The 12410-nt window shown below is 55.0% G+C and overlaps 1 protein-coding gene across 2 annotated transcripts; it reads left to right on the top strand.

Moving 5' to 3' along the window:
* Positions 1–489: 489 nt before the first annotated feature.
* On the top strand, positions 490–10372 carry CA7 (carbonic anhydrase 7). Of its 2 annotated transcripts, none has more exons than XM_003917000.2 (7): positions 490–632; positions 3158–3355; positions 6726–6844; positions 7647–7742; positions 7848–7910; positions 8930–9085; positions 9594–10372. In XM_003917000.2, the coding sequence occupies exons 1-7, from the start codon at positions 593–595 to the stop codon at positions 9714–9716; spliced, it is 795 nt and encodes a 264-aa protein (XP_003917049.1). In that variant the 5' UTR covers positions 490–592; the 3' UTR covers positions 9717–10372. The 2 variants fall into 2 exon arrangements, with proteins under 2 accessions (XP_003917049.1, XP_009194875.1); XM_009196611.3 differs by lacking the exon at positions 490–632 and adding an exon at positions 1046–1148.
* The last annotated feature ends 2038 nt before the right edge of the window (positions 10373–12410 follow it).

Genomic DNA, 12410 nt, shown 5'->3' with positions numbered 1-12410 from the left:
GCTAATGGAAACACCCAACCTTGTAGGGTAATTGAGAGGGTTACACTATAGGAAAGACCCAAAGCTTGGCCCAGCACCTGCAACAGCCTCTGGCAAACAGTGGAAGTTCCAATTCTGGACACTCGATGGTCAGTGTAGTATGCAGTTTAAAGGGGACTTTCCAACCCCAAAGGATTCAGGACCCAGAGCTCAGGTCCCTGGTGGTGGTATTTGCAGGTCTGGGACAAGCCTGGGGAAGGGACGACATGTGCGGCATGGGCATCTAGTGTCCCAGAGTCCGCACAGGTTGCTGGGGGAAAAAGAGAGAGAGTAGTCCAGGCAGGGCAGGGGTGGGAGTTGTGGGGAGAGGGTTACTTCCTCCTACCCTGAATCTGTGCTCGGGGTTCAACTGGCTCGCCGGCGGGCGAGGGCGGGGCAGGCCGGCCCCTCTGGCCCTGCTGGGGGGTGGGGGGCGGGTCCCCCGGGAACTGCTCCTCCCGCCAGCCGCTGCTTTAAGAGGCTGCTCCGCGGTAGCGAGCGGGGCCGGAGCCGCAGCCGGAACGAGCGGACCGAGCTGACCGGGCAGGTGCACGGCTGCGGGGACGGCAGCGGCATGACCGGCCACCACGGCTGGGGCTACGGCCAGGACGACGGTAGGCGCAGACCTCCCCCACCGCCCCCGGCTCTGACCCCGACCCAACTGCACTCGCCCCAACCCTCTTGCCCAGCTGGTTTCCCGGACCAGCAAGCTCCCACTCTCCAGGCTGGGCCAGGACCCCTCTTCCCATCCCGGTCCCCGAACTCGGCCCAAGCCTTGGTCCCCTGCGCCAGACGCAAAGTCCGCGCTGCGCCCCGGGTGGCACCCGCCGCCAGCTAGCGACCTGGTGGCTGTGTTCTGCCGCCTCCTCCGCGAAGCAAGCCCCTGACTGCCCAGCCAGCTCAGACCCAGGCCCCGACTCTCACTCACTCGCCTGGGGCGTGCGCAGCGCGTGGGGGTGGCCCAGGGCAGCGGGCGGCGGGCGCGGCGGAGCGCTGTGCGCGGGTGTCTGTGCGGGGAGCGCGCACGGCAAGTGTGCGGGGACCTTGGGGGATCGGGGCTCCGCGTGGCAAGGGCGCAGTGTCCCCCGCAGAGTTTCCCCGCAGAAGTGGCCGAGCTGCCTTCTCGGCTGGTATGTGAGGGAAGGGGGCACTTGGGGGCGCAAGCGTGTGTCTGGGTGTCTACACTGAGCAAGGGTGTTTGTGCACGTCCGGGTGTGAGTCGTGGGAGCTCGTGGCCCACACCAGCCTCCTGGGCTGACGCGGAAGAGAGCTCCTTCATCCTGCCTCAGTTTCCTTAGGACTCAGAGAAAGGGAGAAGAGGCAGAAGATGAGAGCCAGACGGCTGGAGTGTGGGTCTGGGGCAGTCAATTCCTTTTGGGGCCATTTCTTACCAAGAAGGGGTGGGGGTGTGGGGTAAGGGGTTCCCTGTTTCGCTGGGGAACCAGTGCAGGACAGGTGGGGTGCGGAGAAGAAAAAGTAATGGTGGGAGGAACATCCCCCAGCCCCACTCCTGTGCGGAGAGGCAGTCACTTCTTGAGGTTGGGTGGGGGACTACAATCTGGGAAGCCAGAAAGTTGCAGTAGACCAGAGGGAGTCTCTGGCCCCCTCTGGGGCTCCAAGAACAAAGGAGCATATTTTGGAAGAGAACCCCCCAGATCTGGGTATGCAAGAGCTGGAAAGAGACATTCAGAAAAAGATGATATAGACAAGCAGAGAGGGAGAGACAGGCAGACATGGGGCAGACGGACAGGACACATAGAGATCATCTTCTCCCAGCACCTGCCCTGAGCCACCTTTTGGGTACTTCCCCCAGAGCCAGAGTCCCTTGCCTCCAGCCCTTCTTGTTAGTCATGCCCACCATCTCTGAGCACCCAGTGTCCTGTGTAGCCTGCTCCGTGGGCCTTCTCCTCCTAGGCAGCCACCCCATCACCCAGGCAGAGCTGGATTGTCCAGTCAAGGAAGAGAAGTACAGAGGACAGAGGTGCCGGCATGCGGCAGTGTTCACAGAGCTTCAAAAATAACCCAGAGGGGCCGGGCCACGATTCTGAGTCATCCATTGGGGACACGGCTCTGTCGGCACCTGCTGCTGTTTTCTCAGGAAAACTTAAGAAGCCAAAAAGGGGGAGAAGCACCAGCCGGCAGTAGCTCTAAAAATAGGCTGCATCTCAGGATGTTCCCCAGGGAGATGCTGAGCCTCTCGGCTGCAGATGGATCCTCTGGGAGGCAGGTGGTGGGCGCCTGTGGGTGTGTATGCAGGTGTGTGTGTGTGCGTGTGTGTGCGCGCATGGGCATGTGTTTTGCTGTGGTCCCTTTATGCAAACTTGGGTCTCCAACAGAGGGGTTTGTGTGTGAGACAGCATATGCGTGTGTCAGATGTAGTCTGCAGGGCTGTGTGTTTGTACACATGAATATTCTGGGCCTGGATGCTCTGAGCCTACAGAGCCCAGGTCATTGTGCACATGTGTGTACAATGGAAGATCATAGAAAGATTAACATGTTCATAGGAAGATCTCTATGGACCCATAGGCACACATGTGGAGAGGGCAGCTGGGGGCAGTGCATGCACATGTTGTATATTTATATTAATACTTATGCATGCACAAATGTGTGAGTGGCCATCAGTTCCCTCATCTATGAAATGTGGATCTTGCTGGTTTCTACTTCACAAGGTGGTTGTGAGAGGCAAATACATGTCACAGAGTCAAAGCTAGGTTGATGTGAGTTTTTGTTGTTATTTATCACAAACACCAACACCAAATTGCCCAAGGTGCAGAAAGAGGTGAGATGCTGATGGGGTCGGGTCAGAGACTTCCGATGCCTGGAGATCTCCCTGCTGGGGAGACTTATTACTCTGAGCCACCCCTGAGCCTGTAGCTGTTATATTCCCTTCCATACAGTACCTCTCTGGGCCTCCTATCAGCGCTGGAAGGTGAGTTTTAGTGAGACTATTTCACAGACAAAGAAATGGAGGCTGAAAGGGGAAATGGCAAAGCTGGCATTGGAACTCCAAGCCGTGCAGGTCCAACGCAGGGGCCCACCTCTGAAGGGATGCTGAAGAGACCATCCCCCATGGGTGTCCTCAGCCTAAAGCCCAGAGATCCTGGCTGCTCTGAGTCCTTGCCCTCCTCCCCACCTGCAGGCCCCTCGCATTGGCACAAACTGTATCCCATTGCCCAGGGAGATCGCCAATCACCCATCAATATCATCTCCAGCCAGGCTGTGTACTCGCCCAGCCTGCAACCACTGGAGCTTTCTTATGAGGCCTGCATGTCCCTCAGCATCACCAACAATGGCCACTCTGTCCAGGTAGACTTCAATGACAGTGATGACCGAACCGGTAAGTGGCCCCTGCCAAAGCCTGGCACCTGGCCCCTGGCCCCTTAGGGTCCTAATCTTGTGTTGGGCAGTCTCAGGAAGCATGCTATGGTGGGTAAGAAAGGCTCCTCCACTCACTAGCTGTGAAGCCTTGGGCTGATCTTCAGTTTCCTTATGTATAAAATGGGAGCAATAAGACCTACCATCTTAGGTCAGAGGGGAAAAATGAAAAAAACCAAGTAAGGTCGATAGAGCTGGCATACAGCAGATGCTCAAGAAATGCTAATTTCTTTCTTTCCCTTCCTTCCCTTCCGTGTGGTGCTACAGATCAGGTTTGTTTTCACTCTCTGACCCATCACTGACCTGCCAAGCCCTCCTCCCTGTGTGATCTGGCCAAGCCCAGCAGGGAGAGAGAAGGGAGCTAAAATTTATGTGTGCCAAGCCCCCTGCTAAGGTTGTAAGTCACTCATTTATTCTTTTCAAGAACCCATTTCTCAGATGGGCAAATAGAGGCTTGATGAGCTGTGGAGGGCCAGAAGCAGCCTGGTCCAACCCAAAGGTCTCTCTCTCTCTCCAGTTCACCTACGACTTCAAGGTCCAACCATCTTGGGCCAGAAAGAGGCCAGTGGGAACTCGTGGCAGCTCCTTCCAAGGCCTCTTTGCCCTGGGATTAGAGCCCAGGTTCTTTCACGATAAATTCCTAGGCAGAGGCCTCAGGAGTGCTGTTCATTGAAGGGATTTTCATCCTTATGACTGGGCCTGTGGTGGGTAGGGTGGTGGAATGGGGTGAGGAAGAAATCTGCTAGAGTTTATTGTGTAAAGAAGTATTAATAACTGCTTCCTTCCCCCTTCTTCTCCCCTCCCCACAAATACAATAAAAGCCCTCAAAGGAACTTAAGTTTCAAATAGAAAATTAAAAGGCAAAGAAGATGAAGGAAGCCAGACCTTTCACCGGAAGAATGATCTTACTTAGTTCTAAGCTCCCTGGTAGGCTAGGAAAAAAACAGAAAGGTTGGTTATAGTTCTTGCTGTGAGTCTAGCAGATCCTCAGGAGAAAGACAAAGCATTTATTTTCTCATACTGAATTCTAAGAAAACCCTCTTACTCAGAGCTGTGGGGAGGGGACATGGGGCTCTAGCTGACCCTAGATGATAGCTTGGCAAGAAACAGTTTTCACATGACTGTCCCTTCTAATAGCCTTCAGAGGGCACTGGGGGCTCAACTAAGAAATCAGTAGCTCAATGAAGTCCACTGGGGTGGGAGAAGACACGGGGGACATGCCTGTGGATCACTGATCTGGGCTGTTGCCTTCAGACCTGGCTGGGGCTCCCTCCCCTGCCCAGAATGCCCAGGCCTGAGGGTGCAGGAAGCCAGGGAAAAGAGGAATGAGATGGTGGGGCTCTGCCACTCACCCACTGTGGGTCAGTCGGGAGGTCAGATGGGTTGATGCCAGCAGAGTGCCAAGCACACAATGAGTGCCCCGTGAATGTGCTAAACACACATTGAGTGCCTCGTGAATGGCAGCACATTCTGTGTGTGAACTGGGGGAGGAGGCTAAGGGGTCCAAGGTCAAGGGGTGTTAAGGAGGGAGCTCCCTCTCCAGGAGCCCATACTATGGGGTCCCAGGTGAGGCATGCTTGGAGGGTGGCGTCTGCAGACCTATCCGATTGCTCAGACTGCGGGCTCAGCCGCTCCTGCTGCCAGGGATTGGGCAGCCTGATTGAGGCCCCACCCACAGCTACCACCCCCAGACTCCTAACCAGTGCCCAGGACACGTCTTGCCTCTTTGATAAGACCAGGCAAGAAGGAGGGACTTCTGGACTGTCCTGTCCTCTTGCTTGTGGAGGCCACAGGGCCAAAGCCCTACCCTGGTCACCCATCATGGAGGGGCCTAGTGGAACTCTGAGCCTGGGCTGTTATCTGATCCAGGAGTTCACATTCAAGCCTAGCTGGGGCTCCTTCCACCTCCAGATCCCTTTCAGCGAGAAATTCTATCAGTCCCAGGAGGCCTCGTGCGTGGCCCCAGCTCACCGGGTATCAAGGCAAGAAAGTCACAAAACCAGCACAAGTGGGGCCCTCAGAAGAATCCATTTCTGGGGGAGATGGCACGGGGGGCACCTGGGCCTGTCCAGGAAGGTAGAGAGCCTCAGGAGCTACCTTCCTCTTCTGGAAAAGCACAAAGTTTAAAGAAGGCTCAAGGTTTTAGGGAGGTAGTGTTACCTGGTGATTAGTGGCTTGGGCTTTGGACATAAGAGATACAAGTTCATACCCTAGTTCAGTGCCTTGCTGTGTGACCCTGAGCAAATGCCTTGCCATCACTGTGCCTCAGCTTCCCCCTTTATAGAATATGGATAATAGTAAGTTCTGTCCCTCATGGGATACTATGCAGGCTAAACAAAATAGTCTTTTCAACCTAGCCCTGGATCAGGGTTTCAGACATGGGAGGCCTAATTGTTAGTGGTAATGGGGGTCTTGGGAGGCAGGGTCCCACCCTCCATGGGAAATCGGGCAGGGGTAGGGAGGACAGCTAGATAGAGAGCTGTCCTCTGTCAGTCCCAGACTCCTCTGTCACCTGTGGGCTGTCAGGATTTCTGCCTTGGCCCAGCTCAAGGGACAGGGGTCTAGAGGGCAGTGGGGACCAACCCAAGCCCAGTCAGCCCAGTGAATTTTCCAAATGAAAAATGTATCCCACACTTTGGAAGGCCGAGGCGGGCAGATCACCTAAGGTCGGGAGTTCGAGGCCAGCCTGGCCAACATGGTGAAACCCCTTTTCTACTAAAAATACAAAAAGTTAGCCAGGCGTGGTGGCGGGCGCCTGTAGTCCCAGATACTTGGGAGGCTGAGGCAGGAGAAATGCTTGAACCTGGGAGGTAGAGGTTGCAGTGAGCCAAGATTGTGCCACCACTTTACTCCAGCCTGGGCGACAGAGTGAGACTCCATCTCAAAACAAACAAATAAACAAACAAAAACACACACACACACAAAGTGAAAATGTATCTCAGCTGGCACAGTGGCTCATGCCTGTAATCCCAGCATTTTGGGAGGCCAAGGCAGGAGGATTGCTTGAGCCCATGAGTTCAAGACAAGCCTGGCCAACATAGAGAGACCCCATCTCTACAAAAAATAAAAAAAATTAGCTGGGCGTGGTGCCACATGCCTATAGTCCCAGCTACTCTGGAGGCCAAGGCAGGAGGATGGCTTGAGGCCAGGAGGTTGAGGCTATAATAAGCCATGGCATTCCAGCCTGGATGACAGAGTGAGACCCTGACTCAAAAATACATATATATATATATATTTATATATATGTCCCTTCCTGGGCTGCTGCCCTGGCCCTGGCACTGGGCTGTCGGTCCTCTCCTACTCATTGCCACTCGCCCCACTTCTACCCACAGTGGTGACTGGGGGCCCCCTGGAAGGGCCCTACCGCCTCAAGCAGTTTCACTTCCACTGGGGCAAGAAGCACGATGTGGGTTCTGAGCACACGGTGGATGGCAAGTCCTTCCCCAGCGAGGTACGGGCCCTCCACTTGAATCCCTCTGCTACATGGGAAGGAATGCAGACCTGGGTAGTCAGGGGCTTAAGGATGCCTGGGGTGGGGCCTTGGAGGGGGGAAGAGGAGCATCCGGGGCCTTTGGGAGAGATACTTTCTACCCACCCCCAGCACAGGGTCTTCCATCTGAACCTGGCCACTGCTGTCCTTTCTGATCTGTACATCCTGGAGTTTTCTGAAGGGCTATCCAGTCCCACTGCAGCCTTGCTGACAGCCCTTCAAGGCTTGAGCCCGGTATTCAAGGCTGTGCATGAGCTAACCTTGCCTGGCCTCATCTTTCCCCTCATCTCTTCATACACTGAGCTGCATGACAAATCCCCTGTCCCTGTCCACACCTGGCTCCTTCATACCACCAAGCTTTGCCTGTGCTGTTCTCTCTGCCTGGAATGCCCTTCCCCAAGGCTTCCCTCTGATAACCCCCTGCTTATTCTCTGGACTCAGCTGTAGGCACCACCTCCTCAAGGAGGTGTCACGCTGGATGTTCATGATCGATTTCACAACTCGTTCCCTGCAAGGCAGGGCCTGGGCCAGATTCCTCTTTGGGTCCCCTGGAGTTCAGAAAACAATTGGGCCCAAAGCTGGGTGGATGCTACCTATGACCCTCTGGGGCTCCCCTGGGCCCCCAGCATCCTAATCCTTGGAGGCTTGACAGCTTCCCTTTCCTGCAAAGAGGCCAGGAGTCTGGTGGGAGTGAGGGGAGCCTGGCTCAGAGTTCCCATTGCCCCTGGGAGGCACAAAGCATTGTCCTGTTGTTGCCCCATAGCTTCATCTGGTTCACTGGAATGCTAAGAAGTACAGCACTTTTGGGGAGGCAGCCTCAGCGCCTGATGGCCTGGCTGTGGTTGGTGTTTTCTTGGAGGTGAGTGGTGGTTTGCTGGGGCCAAGAGCAGCATGGGAGGCCTGGCACTGCCCCTAGTTCTGGAACACAGTGGGTGCTGGGCTTATACTACCCTCTCCCTGACAGACAGGAGACGAGCACCCCAGCATGAATCGTCTGACAGATGCGCTCTACATGGTCCGGTTCAAGGTAAAGTCCATGCCCCTGACCCGAGCAGCTGATGGGGAGAGACGAAGAGGCTGGCTCACAAGTTGGGCCCATCCACTCCTTCATTCTGGGAGTAAACCCTTGCTGAGACCAAGGAGGAGGGCAGCACCAGCAGGGCCCTGCATCTGATTCCTCATTGGGGTCAGCAGCCCCCTTGGGTGCCCAGCATGAAGCATGGCTGGGTATAGAATTGATAAGATGCTTGTCACATTAATGGTGGTCTAATAGGCAATGTCACTGAGGGCAGCTGAAGGCAAGGGAGGGAACATCATGGCCAAATACCTCCAGGAGCCACAGCTTTTACACACAAGCAAACAGATGGAGAGGGCCCGGCTTAAGCTGGAAGACAGTATCTGGGATTACAGACATTTGCCCACAGTTTGCATCAATGGACATAGAGAGGCCTAAATCCTGCTGATAGAAATGGGTGAAGGCCGGGCATGGTGGCTCATGCCTGTAATCCTAGCACTTTGGGAGGCCGAGGTGGGCGGATCATTTGAGGTCAGGAGTTCAAGACCAGCCTGGCTAACATGTTTGTGAAACCCTGTCTCTACTAAACATACAAAAATTAGCTGGGCGTGGTGGTGCATGCCTATAATCTCAGCTACTCGGGAGGCTGAGAGAGGAGAATTGCTTGAACACAAGAAGCAAAGGTTGCAGTGAGCCGAGATCGTGCCACTGCACTCCAGCCTGGGCAACAGAGTGAGACTCTGCCTCAAAAAAAAAAAGAAAAAGAAAAAGAAAGAGAGAGAGAGGAAGGAAGGAAGGAAAGAGAGAGAGAGAAAGAAGGAAGGAAAGGAAGGAAAGAAGGAAGGAAGGAAGGAAGGAAGGAAGGAAGGAAGGAAGGAAGGAAGGAAGGAAGGAAGGAAGGAAGGAAGGAAAGAAGGAAGGAAAAAAGAAAGAAAAAGAGAAAGAGAAAGAAAGAAATGGGTGGAGAAGTTGCTGGTTTGGTCCCAGTGGGAGGTCTGTGCTGATTCCCGGGTTCCCTCACCTTGCTCCAGGGCACCAAAGCCCAGTTCAGCTGCTTCAACCCCAAGTGCCTCCTGCCTGCCAGCCGGCACTACTGGACCTACCCGGGCTCTCTGACAACTCCCCCGCTCAGCGAGAGTGTCACCTGGATTGTGCTCCGGGAGCCCATCTGCATCTCTGAAAGGCAGGTGAGTCCTCTCAGAGGGCCAGATGGAGGGACGTGGCACTCAGGGCTCACCCCAGGCAGTGTGACTCTCCAACTAGCACCCCACAGCCTGTGATCCCACCTTCAAGGTTCCTTCCCATTTTTTACTAATAAATGTATAGATTCTTGGTTGGGAGTTAGCTTGATTGTTAATCACCAGAACCTAGACACTGGCTGGGGCAGGGGGATACCTGGATCCTGGGACCCGCCTCCCGGCTACTGTGTTGGAATCTGAATGCTCCATTTGCTGGTAAGTCTTAGCTAGATGGGCTTGGAACTAGAACTAGGTGAAGCAGAGCCCAGGCTCTTTAGTGAGTAAGTAAATGAGGGTCCCACAGAGAAGAATGAGTGGGGAAGAGTAGGGACAGACCCTAAGGGAAGGAGGAGGGAAGGGTAGAGCTGGCTGGGCAGGTATGCCAGATGATGCATCGGGGTCATAGAGGTCCACAGCACCCCCAATCTGCCCTGAGCATCCCTTCTGCTTCCTCAAGATGGGGAAGTTCCGGAGCCTGCTTTTTACCTCAGAGGACGATGAGAGGATCCACATGGTGAACAACTTCCGGCCACCACAGCCACTGAAGGGCCGCGTGGTGAAGGCCTCCTTCCGGGCCTGAGCTGCCCACCTGCCTAGCCGGCCACTAGGGCACCATCTTCCCAAGGGCTTCCACGTCAGCAGACACCAAACCATCTGAGGCTCCCTCCCTGGGGGGTGCTGGGGACCCTCCTTCAGCCAGTTTGCTCCTTGGTCACCCTGGAGGCTTCTGGATGGGACCCTGGAGTCTGGGGCACCCTTCAGCTGCCCTGGGGACAGGAAGGACAGGAGCTAAGCAGGGTCCAAGCCTGGGGCTGCCTCTGCTCTCCAAGACCCAAAGACCCCTGGGAACCTCCTCTGGTCTTCCCCACTGGCAGTGGCGGCAGCCCCACCTGGAGCGCACACTGTGATGGAGGAGACTGAGCTCCCTGGGGCAGGTAGCTGACACTACCAGAGAGACTCAAGCAATAATTAGAGGTGGGCAGAGCTGCCCTCTCGGCATTACCTCTTCTGCAGGCTCTGCCATGCACGCACCTCACTGCCAGGCCATTAAAATCAGCACCCAGCATGCTGGAGGTGATGTGGCCTTCTCCCTCCAGCCACCTGCTGCCACGGGCAGGCCCTGGTTATAGCTTATACAGTATCTCCCCTTGTCCCCACCCAGTCACCAAAGCCACCTACATGACAATCCATCCCTGTTGAATTAATAAATTCATGTATCCATGCAACAAATACCAATTCAGTGCTTGTGTGTCTCTAGTACTGTCCTAGGCTTTGGGGAGCAATGGTGGTGAGTTAAGCACTATGTGTTGGGAGGGATATGGGTGGTGAACAGGTGAGAGTTACACAAAGGGCAGGGAAGGGGCTATGGGAGCAGAGGAGAAGGGGAGACCATCTCACTCAGCAAGGAAATGAAATTCTGGCCAGGCGTGGTGGCTCACACCCACAGTCCCAGAACTTTGGAAAGCCAAAGCAGGTGGATCACTTGAGCTCAGGAGTTTGAGACCAGCCTGGCCAACATGGTGAAACTCTGTTTCCACTAAAAATACAAAAATTAGCTGGGTGGTAGTGGTACACACCTGTAATCCCAGCTACTCAGGAGGCTGGGGCAGGAGAATCGCTTGAACCCAAGAGGCAGAGGTTGCAGTGAGCCAAGGTCGCACCACTATACCCCAGGCTGGGCAACAGAGCAAGACCCTCTCAAAAAGAAAGAAAGGAAGAAATGAAATTCCAACCAGTATTCCAAATCAGATAGAAGGGAACAGCATGTTTGAGGCCAAAGGAAGGGCAAGTGTTCAGGCTCAGAGGTGAGAGAAAGCCCAGTGTGGTTGTGGGGCTCAAAGGGCTCAGAGGGGCTAGAGCCCTGGGGCAAACCTGGGACCCCGCCCCCAGGCTGACAGGGAGCTACCAAGGGCTTGAGTAGAGGAGGGGCAGGCCAGGCCTGCAAATGGGGAAGATCCCTGAGGAATGCGGATGGGCAGGCAGGAATGGTGGCAGGGAGCAAGGGGTGGCCTGTGTCCAGGAGGGAGGGGGCAGGGTGGAGGGAGGTGGAAGACACAGGACTGGATGAGAGAGATTTAGGAGGTGGTGCCCAAAATACAGTGTTTGGCTGTCCAGGAAAGAGAGGAGTCCAGGGCATATCCCTGAGCAGAAAGTGGAGCCTTCACTTGCTCTGGGAACACTATAGGGAAGCTGGCCACATTGGACATGCAGCATTGTGGGGTCCTGGAAGGAAAATCTAAGGGGGCATGTGCCTTCAGGCCCAGGCCCTGCACACGCACAACTCCAAGAGGGGTTTGTTTGTTTGTTTGTTTATTTTTGAGATGGAGTCTTGCTCTGTAGCCCAGGCTGGAGTGAGTGGTATGATCTTGGCTCACTGCAACCTCCGCCTTCCAGGTTCAAGCAGTTCTCCTGCCTCAGCCTCTGAGTAACTGGGATTGCAGGTGTGTGCCACCACACCCAGCCAATTTTTTTTTTTTTTTGAGATGGAGTCTCTCTCTGTTGCCCAGGCTGGAGTGCAGTGGCGTGATCTCCGCTCACTGCAAGCTCCGCCTTCCAGGTTCACGCCATTCTCCTGCCTCAGCCTCCCGAGTAGCTGGGACTACGAGCGCCCGCCACCATGCCTGGCTAATTTTTTGTATTTTTTAGTAGAGATGGGGTTTCACTGTGTTAGCCAGGATGGTCTTGATCTCCTGCCCTCGTGATCCGCCCACCTCGGCCTCCCAAAGTGCTGGGATTACAGGTGTGAGCCACCGCGCCCAGCCCTGCAGTGCTTTTTTAAATGTGCATCCTCACCTTAGTCCCTAGTCCAAGTCCAGAGAGTGCCCAAAGGCAAGTTCACAGTTGGGCCTAGAGACCAAGTGTTGATCGTGACCCAGATGAGACAGGGGCAGGAGTAGGAGGCAGACACTGGGGTTGCTAGGGAGTGATGGGAGGTGAGAAACTGGGACCTCACATGTACAAGTTTAGTCGTGAAGGGGGAGAAAGGGACAGTGGGGCAGGCTGTGGGGAGATGAGAATGTCCAAACACCCTTGGGAAAGAGGCCCCACTGCAGGGCCAGGAGGGGCTGGTGATGCATGTCATCTGCTCACTTTGTCCACAGTCCTGTCATTGTCACTATACCAGAAGGGAACTCCCAGGCCACAGGGCACTTTTGGGTCTTAGATTTCTAACTTCGACCTCAGTGATGTGAGGAAGAGAAAGGCTTGCTCTATGGAGCCCCCTCCACTCCCACGCTTAGGGCAAACCTGTCTCCAGAGTGGAGAGGAGTAGGGT

Source organism: Papio anubis, chromosome 18 (genome assembly GCF_008728515.1).
Source record: "Papio anubis isolate 15944 chromosome 18, Panubis1.0, whole genome shotgun sequence".
NCBI lineage: Eukaryota > Metazoa > Chordata > Mammalia > Primates > Cercopithecidae > Papio > Papio anubis.
The sequence above is the reverse complement of the archived record's forward strand: the minus strand, read 5'-3'. Positions and strand labels throughout refer to the sequence as shown.

What these genes read in the sequence shown, in the direction of transcription:
- CA7 (XM_003917000.2), top strand. Translation starts at nt 593, where the DNA reads ATGACCGGCCACCACGGCTGGGGCTACGGCCAGGACGACG. An exon ending in TGACAGTGATGACCGAACCG is followed by an intron (nt 3,356 to 6,725) that starts GTAAGTGGCCCC and finishes TTCTACCCACAG; the next exon opens with TGGTGACTGGGGGCCCCCTG. An exon ending in TCTACATGGTCCGGTTCAAG is followed by an intron (nt 7,911 to 8,929) that starts GTAAAGTCCATG and finishes ACCTTGCTCCAG; the next exon opens with GGCACCAAAGCCCAGTTCAG.